The sequence below is a fragment of the Nerophis ophidion genome, linkage group LG16 (genome assembly GCF_033978795.1).
Source record: "Nerophis ophidion isolate RoL-2023_Sa linkage group LG16, RoL_Noph_v1.0, whole genome shotgun sequence".
NCBI lineage: Eukaryota > Metazoa > Chordata > Actinopteri > Syngnathiformes > Syngnathidae > Nerophis > Nerophis ophidion.
Genome location: NC_084626.1, coordinates 1597632 through 1622702, shown reverse-complemented (window position 1 = coordinate 1622702; position 25071 = coordinate 1597632). Strand labels below are relative to the sequence as shown.

At 41.0% G+C, this 25071-nt stretch overlaps 2 protein-coding genes across 5 annotated transcripts in view; both read left to right on the top strand.

The window, feature by feature from the left end:
- LOC133569965 (inter-alpha-trypsin inhibitor heavy chain H3-like) overlaps nt 1-3672 on the top strand; it is a 79742-nt gene extending 76070 nt beyond the window's left edge. For both annotated transcript variants that reach the window (XM_061922528.1, XM_061922527.1), the window contains 2 exons: nt 3105-3216; nt 3309-3672. In XM_061922528.1, the coding sequence (XP_061778512.1) occupies nt 3105-3216; nt 3309-3447 (251 nt within the window). In that variant the 3' untranslated portion in view covers nt 3448-3672. The remainder of the gene's footprint in view (nt 1-3104; nt 3217-3308) is intronic.
- Nucleotides 3673-9331: 5659 nt separating this feature from the next.
- LOC133569966 (inter-alpha-trypsin inhibitor heavy chain H3-like) overlaps nt 9332-25071 on the top strand; it is a 56786-nt gene continuing 41046 nt past the window's right edge. Inside the window, exons 1-4 of one of the 3 annotated variants that reach the window (XR_009809999.1) lie at nt 9332-11595; nt 15403-15438; nt 21583-21740; nt 21803-21907. Coding sequence is in view for 1 of the 3 variants with exons in the window: in XM_061922529.1 (XP_061778513.1) it covers nt 11458-11595; nt 15403-15438; nt 21583-21740; nt 21803-21907 (437 nt within the window). In the remaining 2 variants the exon portion in view is untranslated. The remainder of the gene's footprint in view (nt 11596-15402; nt 15439-21582; nt 21741-21802; nt 21908-25071) is intronic. The other 2 variants (XR_009809998.1, XM_061922529.1) reach the window with 2 other exon arrangements.

Below are 25071 nucleotides of genomic sequence, written 5' to 3'. Positions count from 1 at the left end.
CTATTATTCTTTGTAATAACATTGTTATTCTGAAGCTAACTGTGGTGGGGGCGTGGCCTGCGGGCCTGCAGCGAAGCGGGGTGTTGCCAGGACCGGCCTCGAAATCAGCGACAGGTGCGTAGACGGCCCACCTGGGCCTTGTTACCTAATCACCTGTCGCTATGTTATAAGCAGCAGCCAGGAGGAGAGACGGGGTTGGTGCTGGAGCCAGAGCGCGAGCGAGAACGAAAGAGAAAAAGACAATTGCTGGAACGTAACTGAGAGACTTATTGAAAAATGAAACAACACTGTAACCCTGAAACAGGGTCTCATGTCGGTTCTTGGTGGTCCGAAGAAACCCCACACTAACCAATAATAAATAAATAACTTCTTACCATCAACGCAACTTCTTAAACAGGTGCGGTAGGAAACGGATGGATGGATTAAAAATGCACGAGGATGTTTTATATTTTAAACATAATTTTTAACACTGATTACAAGTGGAATTATTCATTATTTATCGTGTTAAGCAGAGTCAGCTCAAATTTACCTGAGAGCCGGATGCAGTCATCAAAAGAGCCACATCTGGCTCCCGAGCCATAGGTTCCCAACCCCTGCCGTAGCTACTCATTAGTTTCCACCTGGTCTCCAAGTCACGCCCCTGTCCTCAGCCTCACACCTGTTAGTAATATTCATCATAGTCATTATTTAAACCATTTTGTTTTCGTCCTCGTCCTGGCAACTTTGTACTCACCGACCTACTTACACCTCCTTCTCATGCCTACCACCTGCTACGCACCTTGCGAAGATCCATGTCTCTTTCTCAGTTCCATGTCATGTACGTTTTTGTTTAGAGTTCATTGTTATTCATGCCATTGAGCAAGTGTTATGGTTTCATGTTTATAGTTATAGCCTCTAGTCTTTCGTTTCATAGCCCAGTTTTTATACCGCCATTGTGTGCGCCCTTTGTTTTTTTTTTTTTATTTTTTTATTATAGTGCTAAATAAATCAAATATGTACTCACACTCTCGTCTGGCGCATGCCAATCATCCTTGGCGTGGAAGAAGCAATACAAATGCAAGTCCATGTCTTGACAAAAGCGAAAGTTACATTCGTATTTTGTCAATATTCAGTGTTTTATCGTTCATAGAAAAATTTTAAATTCCATTTTGTGAGGTTTTATATTATGTTCCTAAAAATAAAAACCCTGTTTCCATATGAGTTGGGAAATTGTGTTAGATGTAAATATAAACGGAATACAATGATTTGCAAATCCTTTTCAACCCATATTCAGCTGAATGCACTACAAAGACAACATATTTGATGTTCAAACTGATAAACTTAATTTTTTTGTGCAAATAATAATTAACTTGGAATTTCGTGGCTGCAACACGTGCCAAAGTAGTTGGGAAAGGGCATGTTCACCACTGTGTTACATCACCTTTTCTTTTAACAACACTCAATAAATGTGGAATTCTTTACCATTCTTGCTTGATGTACAGCATAAGTTGTTCAACAGTCCGGGGTCTTGTTGTCGTATTTCACGCTTCATAATGTGCCACACATTTTCCCTGGGAGACATGTCTGGACTGCAGGCGGGCCAGGAAAGTACCCGCACTCTTTTACTATGAACCACGCTGTTTAACAAGAGGCTTGGCATGGTCTTGCTGAAATAAGCAGGGGCGTCCATGATAACGTTGCTTGGATGACAACATATGTTGCTCCAAAACCTGTATGGACCATTCAGCATTAATGGTGCCTTCACAGATGTGTAAGTTACCCATGCTTTGGGCACTAATACCCCCCCATACCATCACAGATGCTGGCTTTTGAACTTTGCGCCTCTAACAATCCGGATGGTTATTTTCATCTTTGTTCCGGAGGACACCACGTCCAGAGTTTCCAAATATAATTGGAAATGTGGACTCGTCAGACCACAGAACACTTTTCCACTTTGCATCTGTCCATCTTAGATGAGCTCGGGCCCAGCCAAGCCGGCGGCGTTCCTGGGTGTTGTTGATAAACGGCTTTCGCTTTGCATAGTAGAATTTTAACTTGCACTTACAGATGTAGCGACCAACTGTAGTTACTGTCAGTGGTTGTATGAAGTGTTCCTGAGCCCATGTGGTGATATCCTTTACACACTGATGTCGGTTTGTGATGCCGTACCGCCTGAGGGATCGGAGATCCGTCATATCATCGCTTGTGTGCAGTGATTTCTCCAGATTCTCTGAACCTTTTTGATGATTTTACGGACCATAGATGGTAAAATCCCTAAATTCCTTGCAATAGCTCGTTGAGAAATGTTGTTCTAAAACTGTTCGACAATTTGCCTACAAATTGGTGACCCTCGCCCCATCCTTGTTTGTGAATTACTTAGCATTTCATGGAAGCTGCTTTTATACCCAATCATGGCACCCACCTGTTCCCAATTAACCTGCACACCTGTGGGATGTTCCAAATAAGTGTTTGATGAGCAGTCCTCAACTTTATCAGTATTTATTGCCACCTTTCCCAACTTCTTTGTCACGTGTTGCCGGCATCAAATTCTAAAGATGATTTTTTGCAACAAAAAAAAAAATGTTTGTCAGTTTGAACATCAAATATGTTGTCTTTGTAGCATATTCAACTGAATATGGGTTGAAAATGATTTGCGTTGTATTCCGTTTATATTTACATCTAACACAATTTTCCCAACTCATATGGAAACGGGGTTTGTAGATATAAAGACCCCCAGACACATTGTTTTCTCTATAGACCAAAGAAACCGACACCTCCATGTCGCTTCCTATCCTACACAGTGGAGTTTTACAAGCCTTTTGCTTGGTAAGATCAAAGACAGCTTTTGTCTGCTCGCCGGGAACAGAAATTTTGAAATTTGTGATAACTTACGTACAATTATTTTGACGATAAAAGGTTTTGTACATTCATACTAAACAAAGTGTGTTGGAAATGTAGTGTTTTCATTTGGCTGTTTGTGTTACTAAGATAACAAAGTAAAAACGGTGTTAAAAGTGCTTATGTTTGATCCTGGGACTTATGGAATTGCATTTGGTCAATCAGTGATAATGACACCCGGATAAGTGTAACCCAGATAAAACATAAAGGATCTTACAATCTTCCAGGTCAGTTTTACCGCGGGATTGAGTATGAGGTCACCAATTTGCGTCCGGGAGAAGTCCCAGAGAAACCAGATGCCACCATGTTCGTAAAAGGACTCGAGCTTAATGTGACCAGGTAAGCATTTTTTGCTTTGTAAAATCCTGAATCATCTGTCTGGCATGTGAGACCTTTTCCTTAATCAGGTGGTTTTGTTTTTTGGTCTACAGAGGCTGGCAAAGAGACTTCAAAAGAGACTTGAAGAACGGAGAGAATGTTCCCTGTTGGTTCATTCATAATAACGGAACTGGTCTCATTGATGGAGAGGTCTCGGACTACAGAGTGTCCGGTCTCTTTAAAACTCTTTAGAATTGTTAGATTTCTAATGAGAAAAGTTGTTTAATTGTCACTATCACTGTTTCCCCCATCAAGGACACAATTAGAATCCAAGTAGTCTATATAACAAACACATGGATGCCAACGGAAAAACTCATCAGTGTGTCTTGAGTTTTACAATATTTTCCTGCACTATTGTACCCTTTTTGGACCAAACCGGTTTGGTAATCCACAATAAATGTAGATCTTCCATGGTTAGTACTGTCAGACTTGGTTTGTGTCGAACCCCAAGATGCAGAGATGGAGGCAGGCATTGAATAAGAAAACATGATTTGATTAAAACTAAACCAGAACAAACAAAAGGATCTTAGCATGGAAGCTAGCATAAACGGAACGGGGAACAGAAGTCGTTACGTGTTGTACAAAGACAAAATAGGAAGCAGGGAACCAAAAAACAGTAAGCTACAAAAATCGAACGAATTATAGCTTAACGCTACGCTGCAATGACTCGACACGACATGCCAGGAACGACAATACAATACGGAAGCGACATGCAATACGTGACAATAATCCAGCACTCGACTGGAGGACAAAACAGGTTCAAATAGGCGCGGGCTGATTGACACCAGGTGTGGTCAGGTGCGGTTCAGCCGCAGCTGAGGGGGAAACAGCGTTCAGGGAGAAAGACAGGAAACCAACAAAATAAGAGCGCTGACAGGAAATACTACACACACGGGAAAAAACTAGAACACAAACATACTATCAAGGGCCAGCCTGACAAGTACGTTTTTTTTACAACTTTTAACAGCTTCTGTTAATATTACTGATATCCTTCAATTTCGTATTTGGTCTGTAAAGAGCTGATCCATAGATCTGCACTGTTATGTGACGTGTAGCAATGGGTGCGACTTCGGTATTTTTATAGGTAGTTCAAGTTTTACCGGGTATCGATTCACTTAAAATCAAACCCCGCAATATTTCCATAACATTTTGCCCACCTGGTTTGGAAACTCAAGCAGAAGTCAGAGCGTACTTAGCCTAACTGTCTCTTGCTAGTGTTGCAATTGTTCCAAGCCAACAAAATAAGCATGCCTGACACAAAACGCCCTAACAGACAGCTAGCTCAATGCTAATTTGCATTGGCCTCGCCGTATACATGCTACCGATTAGCTTCCATGGCGATTTCCAAATTTGGTTATGAAAACACAAAATAAAATGCACATACGTTCAATACTTACCTTGCAAATACTTTGTAGGGCGCAACGTAAGACTAGACTGGCATATTCAAGCTAAATGGCAAAGACTACTTCCTGGTTAGGGCAACACAAACACACCGTAGCCTGTACATGACTGCCATCTAACGTCTTGGAATTGAAACTCCATTAATTCATCCATCCATTTTCTACCACTTATTCCTTTTGGGGTTGCAGGTGGCGCTGGTGCCTATCTCAGCTACAATCGGGTGGAAGGTGGTGTACACCCTGGACAAGTCGCCACCGCATCGCAGCAACTCCATTCAAAGTATACTATATAATACTTGCAAATGAGACTTGTATGAAAACAAGGTATACTGTAAAAACTGGACAGCACACTGTAAAATTCGAAATAAAATAGGTAGATTTTATTATTTTACTAGGTGAGGGATCAGACAAAGAGCAGCTCGAAGACTTCTATGGAAATAAAACCAACCGAGACACAGATTTCCCTCGCCCGGACGCGGGTCACCGGGGCCCCCGTTCTGGAGCCAGGCCCGGAGTTGGGGCACGATGGCGAGCGCCTGGTGGCCAGGCCTGTCCCCGAAAAGGCAACGTGGGTCCACCCTCCACTCATGGGAGGGGCCACGTCCGACCGGTTGGAGGCCACGGGGAAGACCCAGGACACGTTGGGAAGACTATGTCTCCCGGCTGGCCTGGGAACGCCTCGGGATTCCGCGGGAAGAGCTGGACGAAGTGGCTGGGGAGAGGAAAGTCTGGGCTGATTTCACTATGAAACAATTTAACATTTATGAACTTATGAACACACACAAAAATTGGTACTCTTTGGTACTGGTCATTTTAGCGGAAATTAGGGGCATTCAAGGTCACTCCCAGGATATTCCTGGTGAAAGCTAAACATGGAACAATGATCACAGAAGGGCATGCAAAGCTGAATAGGGGGAAAGAGCACCTTCAGAAAATCCTTAACCAGTCAGACAAATCCATTGTCTCTGGCATCCCCTGAGGCAGAAGAAGACCAGGATATCGACATTGGAGAAACAACAGTGAGAGAAGCCAAGGAGGTCATCTGTAAACAAAACAATGGAAAGATCCTGGGTTGGGGTGGTATATGTCCAGAAATGGGGAAGATAAAGATGCGTCTCACGTTCTCAAAAAGATCCTTCAGGACATAGGGAACAGTGAGACTGCACCAGATGACTGGAAAACTGTACAAACTACCAATGAAAGGAACAATTCAAGTTAAAAAGTACCACTAGGTGTGGTGAAATTATTCTCTGCATTTGACCCATCACCCTTGATCACCCACTGGGAGGTGAGGGGAGCAGTGGGCAGCAGCTGTGGGCACGCCCGGGACTCATTTTTGGAGATTTAACCCCCAATTCCAACCCTTGGTGCTGAGTGCGAAGCAGGGGGTTAATGGGTCCCAGTTGTGTAGTCTTTGGTATGACTCCGCCAGGGTTTGAACTCACAACCTACCAGATCTCAGGGCGGACACTCTAACCACTAGGCCACTTGGCAATCACACTACTCTCGCTCACAAGCAAAGTCTTAGTGATTTGAGAAGGACTTAGACTTCCTTTTATTGTCATTCAAATTTGAACTTCACAGTTCAGATAGCAAGAGCAAGCAGACTTTAAGAAAGGAAGGACCTGCTCAGATCACTGCGGAGAGGCGGGGCCGACGGAGGGGCAGGGCACGCTGCAGCCCTGCCCAAGATGGGGGAAAGGAGGCGGAAAATGCGGCGGAGCGGAGAGGCGGGGCGTACTTGGCACACACACCGGCACACGATTAATTCATATCAAAAGTGGAGAAGGAGGAGCGATCAGGAAGGAAGGAGTAGGAGAGACTGCAGCAGAGATCGAGGAGTGGAAGCAAAGGAGCGCACGACGACGACGCGACTCACTGAAGGAGAGCGAGGAGCGAACAGGAGGAAAGGAGCTAAAAACGACCAGACCGAAAGACAAGCTTGTTATTGAAAGAATAAAAGAGTCAAACCTGCTCAAGTCCTTCCTGGGTGGTCCATGCAACCCGCACGACGACGGCTTAAGACTGTCACAATCACATCTTCGTTTTTTTTGCCAAATACTGGAGCAATCAAGTGAACGGAACTGCTCACTCTACGTTACATTCCTAGATTTCAAGAAGGTGTTTGACTCCGTCGCAACTCACTCTGGATGATGTTGAGACACTACGGCATTCTAAAGGAGCCGGTCAACGTGATCCGGTCTCTTTGCAAGAACTTTGAACGTCGTGTCATTCACAACAATGAGCAGCCTTTGGGGTTGGAAACCGGAGTAAAACGAGGATGCATCCTGCCGCCCCTACAGTTCTCCCTGTCGATTCACTGGGTGGTGTAAAGGCAGCACTAAAGGAAAGCGCAGAGGCATCCGATGGACAATGGTAGTTTATCTTCCAGATCAGTTTTACCGCGGGATTGAGTATGAGGTCACAAACTTGCATCCGGGAGAAGTCCCAGAGAAACCAGATTCTTAATGTGACTAGGTAGGCCAAACACTTAAGTCCACACAATTCCTTTCGCCCCTACAGTTCTCTCTGTGGATTGACTGGGGGATGTGATGCAGCGCTAAAGGAAAGCGCAGAGGCATCCGATGGACTCACCATAGTCTTGGAAGACTCGGATTACGCAAAAGGCAGACAGCCAGTACCATCGGCCTAACATCGGCTGAAGGTGGGCGAGGGAGGCCTGGCTAATGCCTACGTACAGGGCGTTGCGGTACTCAAGACGAGTCGAGATAAAGCCGTGGATTCATTTCTCAAGATCATGTCCGGACAGAAACGGTTTCACTTTTGCCATGATAAAAGCCTTATTTGTACGACGCTGCTGATTTGTTTTTCGAACTTAAAATCTGAGTCGAACTTCACCCCCAGGTTTTTGACACAGTCGCTGAGATACGGGGACAGAGTGCCCAAGTCAACGATGGGGGAGGGAGATCGACTTGGACCAAACAACATAACTTCTGTTTTGTTTTCATCTAAGCTCCGGAAGTTAACTGAAAGCCAGACTCTGATGTCGTCCAGGCAGTCAATGAGACGTTGGATTGTGTTATTTTGTGCCATGGCAAAGTAGATCTGAAATGCAATACTGTGCTTCCTGAAAACAGAACCAAGGGGGAGAAGGTAAAGCGCAAATAAAAGAGGGCCAAGGATTGAACTCTGGGGGACCCCATGTGGTAGAGGAGCTGTGGAAGACATAAAGTTGTCTCTTTCACAAAAACTCCTGTTAGTCAGGTACAACCGGAACCCTTAATGCCCACACAGTTCTCAAGACCAGTGATTAAGGTGGCATGGTCGACAGTGTCGAACGCAGCAGACAGATCTAAAAGAACCAGGACAACATATTTACCGGAATCTCTTGACAGGAGGATATCATCAGACAGCGTTGTGGAAGGCTTTGAAACCGGACTGGAACCGGTCATTGATACCATTTTTCTCTAAGAAGGGCAACAACTGACTGTAGACAACCTTTTGTAATATTTTGGAAATGTATGGAAGATTAGAGATAGGTCTGGGATTGGAGAGGAGAGAGGGGTCGAGGCTTGTTTTTTTAAGTAAAGTTCGTACCACTGCATGTTTAAACTCTGCTGGTACTATTCCAAGCAAATCAGAACATTTTCCAGGCTCAAAACGGTCTGGAGATCAACTGGACTTATCATCCACACAAAGATCAAGATCATCAAGAGCAATGTCCTTGTGGACTTCTTACTCCCGTGGGTTCACCTGATGCCGACAAATCCCTACGATAGTCCGGATGTCTGGTGTTGGCAAAGTCTTTTTACTTGGCAGGGCACACGCTAGGAAAACACACCCAACTTTTCAGTTTCCGCTCTGTGACTTTCTTCCTTTTCTCTCACAATGTCCAGTGCACGTCTGTTCAGCAACTCCAACTCCAACAACTGTGTCTCGGTCCGGCTGCTGCTAATAAGCATACTTGCCAACCTTGAGACCTTCGAATTCGAGAGATGGGGGCGGGATGTAGGGTTGGTGGGGCCGGGGGTGTATATTGTAGAGTTGCGTAAGAGTTAGCGCTGCAATGGATTCTGGGTATTTGTTCTGTTGTGTTTATGTTGTGTTACGGTGCGGATGTTCTCCCGAAATGTGTTTGTCATTCTTGTTTGGTGTGCGTTCACAGTGTGGCGCATATTTGTAACAGTGTTAAAGTTGTTTATACGGCCACCCTCAGTGTGACCTGTATGGCTGTTGATCAAGTATGCCTAGCGTTCACTCGTGTGTGTGTAAAATTCGCATATATTATGTGCCGACACACTGTTTGTATGATGGAAAAGCAGACGTAGAGGACGCTAAATTCAGTGCCTTTAAGGCACGCCCCCAATATTGTTGCCCAGGTGAAAAACGGGCAAAATTTGGGAGAATGGTTGCCTTGGGAGGGGCACTGAAAAACAGGAGTCTCCCGAAAAAATCGAGAGGGTTGGCAAGTATGCAAATAAGCATGGCAGGGGATTGGATATTTAGTCCCAGCTGGGTAATCCAATCCCCTGCCAGCTGTGCTTCGAGGCCGGTCCTTACACACCCCATTCCGCGGCAGGCCCGCAGACCACACTCCCCCTCCATAGTCCTCTTCTAAATGGCTCCAGGTGTCAGAAAACCACTTCATCCATTGAAAGAAAGTAAGAAGTTTTCCAAAAATAAATACCTGCATCCTTAGGATATGTTTCGGCCAAGCCCAATCTTTTGATTGATTGATTGAAACTTTTATTAGTAGATTGCACAGTACAGTACGTATTCCGTACAATTGACCACTAAATGGTAACACCCGGATAAGTTTTTCAACTTGTTTAAGTCGGGGTCCACTTTAATCGATTCAATCTCAATTGTAAAACTCTGCGAAAGAACAACCACAACATCAAATAAAAAGACCATCCGAATTCGACATTGGAGATGGCTTGTCCGTCCTCTTCTCTCGAGAAAAGATCCCTATTTTGGACGCCTCGAGGAGAACTTGAGGTCGACCAAGACAAAACCTAAAGAGGAATTGGAAGGTTTGGCAAGTATGCTGATAAGCATGGCAGGGGATTGGATGATCAGTCCCAGCTGGGTAATCCAATCACCTGCCAACTGTGCTTCAAGGCCGGTCCTTACACACCCCACGCCCTCCCCCTTCCCCCCGCCATAGGCCTCTTCTATATGGCTCCAGGTGTTGGAAAACCACTTCATCCATTGAAAGAAAGCAAGACGTTTTCCAAAATAAATGCCTGCATCCTTAGGATATATTCTGGCCAAACACAATCTATTGATTGATTGATTGAAACTTTTATTAGTAGATTGCACAGTTCAGTACATATTCCGTACAATTGACCACTAAATGGTAACACCCGAATTAGTTTTTCAACTTGTTTAAGTCGGAGTCCACGTTAATCGATTCAATCTCAATTGAAAAACTCTGTGAAAGAACAACCACAACATCAAATAAAAAGACCATCCGAATTTGACATTGGAAATGGCGTGTCCGTCATCTTCTCTCGACAAAAGATCCCTATATTGGACGCCTCGAGGGAGGAGAACTTGAGGTCGACCAAGACAAAACCTGAAGAAGAATCGGGAGGTTTGGCAAGTATGCTAATAAGCATGGCAGGGGATTGGATGATCAGTCCCAGCTGGGTAATCCAATTACCTGCCAGCTGTGCTTCAAGGCCGGACCTTACACACCCCACGCCCTCCCCCCTCCCCCCGCCACAGGCCTCTTCTATATGGCTCCAGGTGTCAGAAAACCACTTCATCCATTGAAAGAAAGCAAGACGTTTTCCAAAATAAATGCCTGCATCCTTAGGATATATTCTGGCCAAACACAATCTATTGATTGATCGAATGAAACTTTTATTAGTAGATTGCACAGTACAGTACATATTCCGTACAATTGACCACTAAATGGTAACACCCGAATTAGTTTTTCAACTTGTTTAAGTCGGAGTCCACGTTAATCGATTCAATCTCAATTGAAAAACTCTGTGAAAGAACAACCACAACATCAAATAAAAAGACCATCCGAATTCGACATTGGAAATGGCTTGTCCGTCCTCTTCTCTCGAGAAAAGATCCCTATATTGGACGCCTCGAGGGAGGAGAACTTGAGGTCGACCAAGACAAAACCTGAAGAAGAATCGGGAGGTTTGGCAAGTATGCTAATAAGCATGGCAGGGGATTGGACGATCAGTCCCAGCTGGGTAATCCAATCACCTGCGAACTGTGCTTCCAGGCCGGACCTTACACAGGCCCGCAGAACACGACCCCTCTCCATAGTCCTCTATTATATAGCTCAAAACCTGAAGAAGAATCATAGAAAAAGAGCTGAGGAGTTAGAGACTGTCCCTCGAGACTGATCCCAGAATAGTGGCTGACAGAGCCGGATGGAAATTCCTCGTTTTGTCTCAAGCGCCAAAATACCCTGAAGAGGACTAAGTGAGTGAGTGAGTGGGTATCGGTATTCATTCCCAGGTACCGGGAATTGGTACTGGCTCTGCCTTCCCTGTCTGCACATAACTGAGAGTTCTGCATACCTTCTTATACAAACAGTGCAGTTTACACAGGACTTACCTATTGCATAACACTGTTTATTTTCCTTACCGTATTTATACCAAGCGATTTGAAATCCTGCAAAGGAAAGGGCAAGTTTAGGTTTGTCTTCAGGCATTCTTCACCCCGTCCCACACTTTTAAATTTTTCAGAAAACACACATTAACCCTCACTGACTCACAGAGTGGGAACAGAGGTTCCGCCTCCTGGTGGCTTGTGGGCGTAGACGAGCTCTTATGTGAAGACTTTCTCTCACATTCCCAGAAATCCCAAAGCCATGCTCGGGGATCAGACTTTCTTTTGGCGGGGTATGCTGACGTTTCGGAGGGTCCTACTGTGGGTTTGCATCTGCATTGTGCTTCCGGGAGAGGAGCACGGAGCTCTGGTTGTTTCTCCCAGAGATGCTCGAGTTGAGGTAATGCAAATATTCGTTGTATGATATCTACAACCAGAATGTTCCAAGGATGGCCAATATGGTCTCTATCTAAAAACTAGTGTTAGAGGTAAATAAAAACAAATACAAAGATTCGCAAATCCTTTTCAACCCGTATTCAATTGAATGCACTACAAAGACAAGATATTTGATGTTCAAACCCATTAACTTTTTTTGCAAATAATATTTAACTTAGAATTTCATGGCTGCAACACGTGCCAAAGTAGTTGGGAAAGGGCATGTTCACCACTGTGTTACATCACCTTTTCTTTTAACAACACTCAATAAACGTTTGGGAACTGAGGAAACTAATTGTTGAAGCTTGGAAAGTGGAATTCTTTCCCATTCTTGTTTTATGTAGAACTTCAGTCGTTCAACAGTCCGGGGTCTCCGCTGTCATATTTTACGCTTCATAACGTGCTACACATTTTCCATGGGAGACAGGTCTGGACTGAAGGCGGGCCAGGAAAGTACCTGCACTGTTTTTTTTACGAAGCCACGCTGTTATAACAGGTGCTGTATGTGGCTTGGCATTGTCTTGATGAAATAAGCAGGGGCGTCCATGAAAAAGACGGCGCTTAGATGGCAGCATATGTTGTTCCAAAACCTGTATGTACCTTTCAGCATTAATGGTGCCTTCACAGATGTGTAAGTTACCCATGACTTGGGCACTAAAACCCCCATACCATCACAGATGCTGGCTTTTGAACATTGCGTCGACAACAGTCTGGATGGTTTGCTTTGCCTTTGGTCCGGATGATACGATGTTGAATATTTCTAAAAACAATTTTAAATGTGGACTTTTCAGACCACATAACACTTTTCCACTTTGCATCAGTCCATCTTAGATGATTTCAGGCCCAGAGAAGCCGGCGGCGTTTCTGGATGTTGTTGATAAATGGCTTTCGCTTTGCATAGTAGAGCTTTAACTTGCACTTACAGATGTAGCGACAAACTGTATTAAGTGACAGCGTTTTCTGAAGTGTTCCTGAGCCCATGTGGTGATATCCTTTAGAGATGATGTCGGTTTTTCATAGGGATCGAATGTCACGGTCATTCAATGTTGGTTTCCAGCCATGCCGCTTACGTGGAGTGATTTGTCCAGATTCCCTGAACCTTTTGATGATATTATGGACCGTAGATGTTGAAATCCCAAAATTTTTTGCAATTGCACTTTGAGAAACGTTGTTCTTAAACTGTTTGACTATTTGCTCACGCAATTGTGCACAAAGGGGTGTACCTCGCCCCATTCTTGTTTGTGAAAGACTGAGCATTTTTTGGGAAGCTGTTTTTATACCCAATCATGGCACCCACCTGTTCCCAATTAGCCTGCACACCTGTGGGATGTTCCAAATAAGTGTTGATGAGCATTCCTCAACTTTATCAGTATTTAATGCCACCTTTCCCAACTTCTTTGTCACGTGTTGCTGGCATCAAATTCTAAAGTGAATAATTATTTGCAAAAAATGTTTATCAGTTTGAACATCAAATATGTTGAAAGAGTGGCCATGCCAGCAACTTGAAGGTTCCAGGTTCGATTCCCGCTTCCGCCACCCTCGTCACTGCCGTTGTGTCCTTTAAACACTGGTTTAAATGTAACTTAGATATTGGGTTTCACCATGTAAAGCGCTATATAAATATAATTCACTTCACAATAAAAGTGAGTTTGACACCCCTGATTATGTTGTCTGTCTCGCACAACTCTAGTGGTGTTTTTATACCGGGAATAAGAACTGTGATCCATCCAGGCCTTGAACTCATCAGAGTTGAACAGGAAGTGACTTTGTATTGCAAACAGCTGCAGCAAGGATTCCACTAAAAACATAAATAAATATTTGCTTGCTGCAAAGGGAAGGGGGCTATAGTTAAAAAAAAATAGAACCTCATTTAGAACACTTTCAGAGTTACTGACAACGTTTACCATGAATTGATTAACGTGGACCCCGACTTAAACAAGTTGAAAAACTTATTGGGGTGTTACCATTTAGTGGTCAATTGTACGGAATATGTACTGAACTGTGCAATCTACTAATAAAAGTTTCAATCAATCAATCAAAAGATTGTGTTTGGCCAGAATATATCCTAAGGATGCGGGCATTTATTTTGGAAAACTGCGGATGAAGTGGTTTTTCAACACCTGGAACCATATAGAAGAGGACTATGGAGGGGGGGGCGTGGTCTGCGGGATGTGTGTAAGGACCGGCCTCGAAGCACAGCTGGCAGGTGATTGGATTACCCAGCTGGGACTGATCATCCAATCACCCGCCATGGTTATTAGCATACTTGCCAACCCTCACGATTTTTCGGGGAGACTCCCAATTTTCAGTCCTCCTCCCGAATTTCACCCACATTTTGTCACACCTATGGATCATGTTTTGTTTTGGTCATGTTCGGTTTGGTTTTTTGGACATTTGGTTCTGTCTTGGCACTTCCTGTTTTTTTTTCGTCTCCATGCCAACTCATTAGTTTTCACCGGTCATGTCACGTCCCTGTTCTCAGCCTCACACCTGTTTTCACTAATGATCACGGCTACTTAAGTCACTCTTTTTCCTGTCTTCATTCTGGGATCTTCACACACGCACGCACCCTACCCATGCTGCGCTACTTTCATGCCCTTGAACGCCTCGTTATCAATGCCCTTGTTTTGATCCACGTAAGCTTTGTATTTATTCCACAGTGCACTCGTTTGTTTCATGTCTTTAGTCTTGCCATCGTGCTGTTTGAGTTTATAGTTTAATTGTATTTCATGCCATTGAGCAAGTGTTTTTGTTTTCCCTGTTTTGTATATATTATATAATTAAAAGATGTACTCACAGTCACGTCTCGCCCGTGCAAATCATTCTCTGCATCGAAGAAACAACTTTAATCCAAGCCCACTTGTGACAAACTTCACCGGATTTTCACCCTGGAGCGTGCCTTAAAGGCACTGAATTTAGCGTCCGCTACAACCTATCTTCATGTCTGCTTTTCCACCGTACAAACTGCATGTGAAGTGAAGTGAATTATATTTATATAGCGCTTTTTCTCTAGTGACTCAAAGCGCTTTACATAGTGAAACCCAATAACTAAGTTACATTCAAACCAGTGTGGGTGGCACTGGGAGCAGGTGGGTAAAATGTCTTGCCCAAGGACACAACGGCAGTGACTAGGATGGCGGAAGCGGGAATTGAACCTGCAACCCTCAAGTTGCTGGCACAGCCACTCTACCAACCGAGCTAAACCGCTGCAAAATACTATATGCGGCTTTTACATACATACACGAGTGAACGCAAGGCATACTTGGTCAACAGCCATACAGGTCCCACTGAGGGTGGCCGTATAAACAACTTTAACACTGTTACAAATATGCGCCACACTGTGAACCCACACCAAACAAGAATGACAAACACATTTCGGGAGAACATCCGCACCGTAACACAACATAAACAGAACAGAAAAAAATACCCATAATCCCTTGCAGCACTAACTCTTTCGGGACGCTACATCATACACCCCCGCTACAAGTACTGCAAGTTTCAATCAATCAATCAATCAATCGATGTTTCTGTTTTCTTCATTACCTTAAAAGATCCGTGTAAAGACGAAAAAAGGTAAAGGTTTGGTTGTTTTTTAGTCGGCGTGGGGCCGATTTACAGACCTCTGAAGTCATCTGGTTTTCATCAGACGGACCAAATGTTCTCACGTGACGGAAACAGTCGGAATATTCATGAATGAAATAATGATGTGGTCCTTTTCTGACCTGTGAGATGCTTGTCAGTAACCGTGCAATCTTACTTTGTTGTGTTGTAGGACGCAAACGAAGATGTGAGCACCAAGTCCGTAAAGGTATTCAGTTTGAATTATTTTAATTGTTTACGTAGATCATGTCTGCGATCCTTCTTTGGGGTATACACTAATTTATAATTAATTAATCCGTTTATTTATTGTTCAAGAACTTTTGTTTGTGATGTCAGCTATGGGATGTTGTGTTACGTCCACGCATTTGGGGAATATTCATTTTCTAAGTACGACACTCATACTTGCCAACCCTCCCGGATTTTCCGGGAGATTCCCGAAATTCAGCGCCTCCCCCGAAAACCTCCCGGGACAAATTTCCTCCCGAAAATCTCCCGAAATTCAAAGCCACGCCCCCTCCAGCTCCGTGCGGACCAGAGCGACGCGTCGACAGCCTGTTTTCACGTCCACTTTCCCACAATATAAACAGAGCGCTTGCCCAATGACGTTATAACTGTAGAATGATCGAGGGCGAGTTCTTGGTTATTGTTAGGCAGTTTCATTAACGTCCTCCCGGCGCGGTAACAACACACAACAACAGCAGTCACGTTTTTGTCTACCGTAAAGCAGTTCGTCTGCCGTAAACAGCAATGTTGTGACACTCTTAAACAGGACAATACTGCCATCTACTGTACATGCATATGTGAGAATAACATCTACGGCTTTTAGAGAGTGCAGTGCACAACTGCGCACACAACAAGGAGACGAAGCAGAAGAACGAGGAAGATACAGCATGTTCAGCATGGTTGGAAAATTAGTAACAGAGAGTAGAACAAGGATGGACAATTCAACTCTTTAACTCAACAATGAGTAGATGAGTGTTATGTGTGTATATGTGTACATAAATTCACTGAAATTCAAGTATTTCTCTTATATATATGTATATATATATATATATATATATATATATATATATATATATATATATAGCTAGAATTCACTGAAAGTCAAGTATTTCTTATATATATATATATATATATATATATATATATATGTATATATGTATATGAAATACTTGACCTGGTGAATTGTAGCCGTAAATATACTCCTCCCCTCTTAACCACGCCCCCAACCACGCCCCTGTCTCACCTCCCTAAATCTGAGGTCTCAAGGTTGGCAAGTATGACGAGTTGAGAACCTCAAACTCCATTTTATTTGGCCCTTGAAAGCCTGGAAATAATATGCATCAATAAAGTACTGTAACTTTTCTTACTAAATGTGTAATTTATTTCTATTTTGGGAAAAAAATAATATACGTACTCTATGTCATCGCAAATTATGTTAACATTAATATTGTTTAATTATGCAGAAATATATTATCAAACGGTCAAACCATTTTTAAAATATAAATAAATATTGATAATAGTGATTTCAAAGCAAGTTATCCATCAAATTGTTCAATGTAAAAGTAGCAATGGATTTCATGCTAAAATTGTGAAATTCACTGTATTTTTTGCAGCATTTTTCTCTAAAATTAAAATAAACTGTAATAAACTGTGGTGCCATTTTGGTAATACACTAGTTGATTTGCAGTAAAAAAAAGAAAAACTAAAAAAAAAACTGGCAGCTCAGGTTCCAAAATTTTACTGTAAAATTGCAGTGTTTTTTTTTATTTACGGTAAAAAAAAAATGTATCAGGTATAGATTCCGTCTAATATACCGAAAACATGGTCTGATTACAAGAAAATGTGAAAAAGTATCATTAATACCATTTATCGTTACGTCCCTATAAGTGTCACTCTTCTCAGTGGTGTGCATACCTTCTTCACTATGTTACTGTTACTTCACCTGATAGCTTCAGTGTCACCATCATAAAGTGTAGTGTCACTATCGTAAAGGGAAGATTTAATATACAGTTTAGTATCACTATCATAAAGTGTAAAGTCTCTATCATAATGTGTAGTGTCACTATCATACAGTAAAGTGTAGTGTGGCTCTCAAAGTGGGGATTCAATATCATAAAGTGTAGTGTGACTGTCACAAATTGTAGAGTCACTGTTATGAAGTGTGTACATTGCAAAACAAATAACCACATTATGGACCGAGACAGCGGCAAAATCATCGGCACGGAAATTAAACCAATTCAAACGATGGATTAAGGAGGCGATCAAACTAAGGAAGGAAACCATGTCAGGTAAAAATTCCATCTGAAATACCGAAAATATAGTCTGATTACAAGAAAATGTGAAAAAGTATCAATAATACCGTTTATCGTTACGTCCCTATAAGTGTCACTCTTCTCAGTGGTGTGCATACCTTCTTCACTATGTTACTGTTACTTCACCTGATAACTTCACTGTCACGATCATAAAGTGTAGTGTCACTATCATAAAGGGAAGATTTAATATAAAGTTTAGTGTCACTATCATAAAGTGTAATGTCACTATCATAACATAAAGTCACTATCATAAAGTGTAATGTCACTATCATAACATAAAGTCACTATCATAAAGTGTAGTGTTACTATCATAAAGGGAAGATTTAATACAACGTGTAATGTCACTATCACAACCTGTAGTGTCCTAATCATAACGTGTAGTTTCCGTATCATAAAGTGAAGATTTAATATAAAGTGCATTGTCCCTACTATAAAGTGTAGTGTCACTAGTATAGCGTATAATGTCACTATCACAAAGTGTAGTGTCACTATCGTAATGTAACGATTTAATATCAAAAAGTGAAGTGTCACTATTGTACAGTAAAGATTTAATATCATAACGAGTGATATCATAAAGTGTAGTGTGAATATCATAGCCTGTAATGTCACTATCATAAAGTGTAGCGTCACTAACGTAAAGATTCGATACCATAATGTGTAGTTTCACTATCGTACAGAAAAGATTTAATATCATGAAGAGTAGTGTCCCTATCATAAAGTGTAGTGTCACTATCATAGCGTGTAATGTCCCTATCATAAAGTGTAGTGTCACTATCATAGCCTGTAATGTCACTATCATAAAGTGTAGTGTCACTATCATAGCCTGTAATGTCACTATCATAAAGTGTAGTTTCACTATCGTAAAGTAAAGATTTAATATCATAAAGTGTAGCGTCACTAACGTAAAGATTTAATATCATCACGTGTAATTTCACTATCATACAGTAAAGATTTAATATTATGAAGAGTAGTGTCCCTATCATAAAATGTAGTGTGACTATCATAGCGTGTAATGTCACTATCATAAAGTGTAGTGTCACTATCGTACAGTAAAGATTTAATATCATATAGAGTAGTGTCACTGTCATAAGGTGTAGTGTCACTATCATAGCGTGTAATTTCACTATCATAAAGTGTAGTGTCACTATCGTACAGTAAAGATTTAATATCATATAGAGTAGTGTCACTGCCATAAGGTGTAGTGTCACTATCATAGCGTGTAATTTCACTATCATAAAGTGTAGCGTCACTATTGTAAAGATTTAATATCATAACGTGTAGTTTCACTATCGTACAGAAAAGATTTAATATCATGAAGAGTAGTGTCACTATCATATAATGTAGTGTCACTATCATAAAGTGTAGTGTAACTATCGTAAAGTAATGATTTAATATCACAAAGTGAAGTGTCACTATCGTACAGTAAATATTTAATATCATATAGAGTAGTGTCACTGTCATAAAGTGAGTGTGACCATCATATTGTGTAATGTCACTATCATATTGTGTATCGTCACTAACGTAAAGATTTAATATCATCACGTGTAGTTTCACTATCGTACAGTAAAGATTTAATATCATGACGAGTAGTGTCCCTATCATAAAATGTAGTGTCACTATCATAGCGTGTAATGTCACTATCATAAAGTGTAGTGACACTATCGTAAAGATTTAATATCATCACGTGTAGTTTCACTATCGTACAGTAAAGATTTAATATCATGAAGATTAGTGTCACTATCATATAATGTAGTGTCACTATCATAGCGTGTAATATCACTATCATAAAGTGTAGTGTCACTATAGTAAAGTAATGATTTAATATCATATAGAGTAGTGTCACTATCATAAAGTGTAGCGTCACTATCGTAAAGATTTAATATCATCACGTGTAGTTTCACTATCGTACAGTAAAGATTTAATATCATGAAGATTAGTGTCACTATCATATAATGTAGTGTCACTATCATAGCGTGTAATATCACTATCATAAAGTGTAGTGTCACTATAGTAAAGTAATGATTTAATATCATATAGAGTAGTGTCACTATCATAAAGTGTAGCGTCACTATCGTAAAGATTTAATATCATCACGTGTAGTGTCACTATCGTACAGTAAAGATTTAATATCATGAGGATTAGTATCACTATCATATAATGTAGTGTCACTATCATAGCGTGTAATGCCACTATCATAAAGTGTAGTGTCACTATCGTAAAGTAATGATTTAATATCACAGAGTGTAGTATCACTATCGTACAGTAAAGATTTAATATCATGACGAGTAGTGTCCCTATCATAAAATGTAGTGTCACTATCATAGCGTGTAATGTCACTATCATAAAGTGTAGTGTCACTATCGTACATCCATCCATCCATTTTCTACCGCTTGTTCCCTTTTGGGGTCGCGGGGGGTGCTGGCGCCTATCTCAGCTACAATTGGGCGGAAGGCGGGGTACACCCTGGACAAGTCGCCACCTCATCGCAGGGCCAACACAGATAGACAGACAACATTCACACTCACATTCACACACTAGGGCCAATTTAGTGTTGCCAATCAACCTATCCCCAGGTGCATGTCTTTGGAAGTGGGAGGAAGCCGGAGTACCCGGAGGGAACCCACGCATTCACGGGGAGAACATGCAAACTCCACACAGAAAGATCCCGAGCCTGGATTTGAACCCAGGACTGCAGGACCTTCGTATTGTGAGGCAGACGCACTAACCCCTCTGCCACCGTGAAGCCCCACTATCGTACAATAAAGACTTAATATCATATATAGTAGTGTCACTGTCATAAATTGTAGTGTGACTATCATATCGTGTAATGTCACTATCATAAAGTGTAGTGTGACTATTATATCATGTAATGTCACTATCGTAAAGTGTAGCATCACTATCGTAAAGATTTAATATTATCACGTGTAGTGTCACTCTCGTACAGTAAAGATTTAATATCATGAAGATTAGTGTCACTATCATAAAATGTAGTGTCACTATCATAGCGTGTAATGTCACCATCATAAAATGTAGTGTAACTATCGTAAAGTAATGATTTAATATCACAAAGTGTAGTGTCACTATCGTACAGCAAAGATTTAATATCATATAGAGTAGTGTCACTATCATAAAGTGTAGTGTCACTATCATAGCGTGTAATGTCACCATCATAAAGTGTAGTGTAACTATCGTAAAGTAATGATTTAATATCACAAAGTGAAGTGTCACTATCGTACAGTAAAGATTTAATATCATATAGAGTAGTGTCACTATTATAAAATGTAGTGTCACTATCATAGCGTGTAATGTCACTATCATAAAGTGTAGCGTCACTATCGTAAAGATTTAATATCATCACGTGTAGTTTCACTATCGTACAGTAAAGATTTAATATCATGAAGATTATTGTCACTATCATATAATGTAGTGTCACTATCATAGCGTGTAATGCCACTATCATAAAGTGTAGTGTCACTATCGTAAAGTAAAGATTTAATATCATAAAGTGTAGGGTCACTATCGTAAAGATTTAATATCATCACGTGTAGTTTCACTATCGTGCAGTAAAGATTTAATATCATATAGAGTAGTGTCACTATCATAAAGTGTAGTGTGACCATCATACAGTAAAGAGTAGTGTCACTACCATAAAGTGTAGTGTGACTCTCAAAGTGCGGATTCAATATCATAAAGTGTAGTGGGACTATCACAAAGTGTAGTGTCACTGTCATAAAGTGTGTACATTGCAAAACAAATAACCGCATCACGGACCGGGACAGCGGCAAAATCATCGGCACAGAAATGAAACATATTCAAACGATGGAACTAAGGAAGGAAACATGTCAGGTAAAAAATCCATCTAATATAATACAACATGATCTGATTACAAGAAAATGTGAAAAAGTATCATTAATACCGTTTATCGTTACGTCCCTATAAGTGTCACTCTTCTCAGTGGTGTGCATACCTTCTTCACTATGTTACTGTTACTTCACCTGATATTTTCAGTCGTTAATTCACACGACTACCATCCTCAGATGGTGGAAGTGCAGAGTTTTCGAGTTTCCTGCACGGTGACGTCGCGTTTCGCTCACACCGTCTTGGCCTCCAGGGCTCGGAACAAAGCCGACGTCTCGCAGGAGATCTCCTTTGAAGTGGAGCTCCCAAAGACGGCCTTCATCACCAACTTCACCATGCAAGTGAAAGATTCGTTTTATTTTTTGTGACAAATTGAAAAAAAAACTCTGTGTCTTTCAGAGAAACTGAAGGTCAGGTGTATGTTGGCGAGGTGAAGGAGAAAGCCAAAGCCAAGAAAGAGTACGAGAAGGCGGTTTCTTCGGGAAAGACCGCTGGACTGGTCAAGTAAGTTTGGGTACCGGTACTAGTATAGTATTGCGGTACTACTGAATCAGAACTGTACTATACTATGTTTGAAAAGTACCCGTTTCCAATTTAGTTATTTTTTAAACGGATTTACAAGCAAAGGAGCACGTTCGGCAGTGCACAATCACCGAGTACTTGCAAGCAGACACGGTGTGTAGAGCAGAAGTGTCAAACGACCGGATGTGAACCGCTAACAGGTTTTATTCGGTCCGCGGGATGAGTTTGCCAAGTATAAAAATTTACCTAAAATTTTTGAATGAATCAAACTGCAGTTCTAAATGTGTCCACTGGATGTCGCAATAGCAATTCTTTGTATCTTTGTATATGATGCTATATATGCACAAAATAAACCACATGTTTTCCGTACATTCGTCGAGGAAAATGAGCAGACTCCATAAATAACATCCTGTAGTTTGATTTTGATATCATTTTCTTAGATTGAAAATGAACACCAATGAGTTGACTGATGAACATTATCGCTTCATTTATACAGAAAATATAAATATCGACAAATAAAGGTAAAATAGTAGTATCTGGGTCAAAAACGGTACCATACTATGTTTGAAAAGTACCCGTTTCCAATTTTGTTATTTTTTCAACGGGCGTGTCGTCACCTCATAGTGGATTTACGAGCGGAGGAGCATGTTCGGCAGCGCACAATCACCGAGTACTTGCAATAAGACACAGTATGTAGAGCAGGGGTGTCAAACGACCGGATCAGGCCCTCGAACAGATTTTACTCGGCCCGCGGGATGAGTTTGCCAAGTATAAAAATTATCCTGAAATTCTGGAATGAAACAAACCGCAGTTCTAAATGTGTCCACTAGATGTCGCACTAGCAATTCTTTGTATCTTTGTTTATGATGCTATCTATGTACAAAATAACCCACATGGTTTTCGTACATTCGTCGAGGAAAATTAGCAAACTCCATAAATAACATCATGTAGTTTGATTTTGATATCATTTTTTTTAGATTGAAAATGAACACCAATGAGTTGACTGATGAACATTATCGCGTGATTTATTCAGAAAATATAAATAACGACAAATAAAGGTAGAATAGTTGTATCGCGGTACTAATGAATCAAAAACGGTACTATACTAAAGTACCCATTTCCAATTTAGTTACTGTTTTAACGGGGTGTCGTCACCTCATGATGGATTTACGAGCAGAGGAGCACATTTGGCAGCGCACAATCCCCGAGTACTTGCAAGCAGACACGGAGTGTAGAGCAGAAGTATCAAACGACCGGATCAGGCCCGTTAACAGGTTTTATTCGGTCCGCGGGATGAGTTTGCTAAGTATAAAAATTATCCTGAAATTGTTTAATGAAACAATCCGCAGTTCTAAATGTGTCCACTGGATGTCGCAATAGCAATTATTTGTATCTTTGGAGATGATGCTATATATGTACAAAATAAACCACATGTTTTTCGTACATTCATCGAGGAAAATGAGCAAACTACATAAATAACATCCTGTAGTTTGATTTTGATATCATTTTTTTAGATTGAAAATGAATACTAATGAGTTGACTGATAAACAGTATCGCATCATATATTCAGAAAATATAAATAACGAACAAATAAGGTAGTGTCAGGATCTGTGGTCTGGATCATGTTTTGTGTTATTTTCTGTTTGTTTAAGACTATATTGGTTCCTGTTTTTGTGCACCCTTGTTTGTTTTAGTTTCCATGACGACTTATGATTTTCACCTGCCTCTTGCGTTCGGAGCACACCTGTCTCTAATCAAGAGACTATTATTTAAGCCTGTCGTTGACAGTTTGTCGGCCTGGCGACATTGCTCCGTTCATGCCAGAGTTTTATGTTTGTATTAGTGCGATTCCATAGCTCATGCTATTTGTTTCAAGCCACAGTTTAGTAAGGTTTTTATGTCTTTAGTTTCATGTCCTAAGTTGAAGTGAATGAAGTGAATTATATTTATATAGCGCTTTTCTCGAGTGACTCAAAGCGCTTTACATAGTGAAACCCAATATCTAAGTTACATTTAAACCAGTGTGGGTGGCACTGGGAGCAGGTGGGTAAAGCGTCTTGCCCAAGGACTTAACGGCAGTGACTAGTATGGCGGAAACGGGAATCGAACCTGCAACCCTCAAGTTGCTGGCACAGCAGCTCTACCAACCGAGCTATACCGCCCCAAGTTTTTTGCTTTAGCTCTTGCGTGCGGGTTGTTTTCTGGTTTTTTTGTACCCTTTTTAGTTTTGGGAATTAAATATGTTCCTACCTGCTACCCTGGTCCGGAAAAGTCTGTTTGCATCCTAGGAGAACAATCCTCGCAGTAAGTTGCGAAAACCTCCTCGTCATGACAGGTAGAATCCTAAAAACCGCACCATGGAAGTGTAGAAAAAACCCCAACAAAGTTATGATTTATACAATTTCAAAATGTGCTGGTTCAAATTTTTTAAACAAAGAAACCAATCTGTAAAACCAAATACAAAAGCTCACCGGCGTTAACGCTAACAAATGTTAGCGCTCCTAAATGTAAACAAACGCCATGGGTGGATCTACACAGGACATCCACTGTAATGATACCAAGTACAACAGTGTATCTAGTCAATAATACTATGATTACATCAATAATTTTTTTTATCCTTTTTTTTTTTTAACGTATATTATGTTTATAAACTCGGGAAATACTTCCCTGGACACATGAGGACTTTGAATATGACCAATGTATGATACTGTAACTACTTGGTATCGGATCGATACCTTCATTTGTGGTATCATCCAAAACTAATGAAAAGTATCCGAAAAACAGAAGAATGAGAGATTATTACATTTTAACAGAGGTGTAGATAGAAAACCTCCGCTCCAAACAAGCTAACTTCCTCCAACCTCCAAGGACAAAGCTACAAACTATGGGAGACCGGGCTTTCTGCTTTGCTGCTCCCAATCTGTGGAACACTCCCCCTGACCACCTGAGGGCACCACAGACTGTGAATGTTTTTAAAAAAGGCTTAAAAACCCTTTTTTTTTTTTTTTTTTTTAAAAGCCTTTTTATAGATATATGCATAATAGTTCTAGCTATTAGGCTGTTGTAGTTTTTATATTTGTTTTATTTTTTTTATTTTTTTATTATTATCATTATTATTTGTATGTATTTCTATTTTTTTAATACAC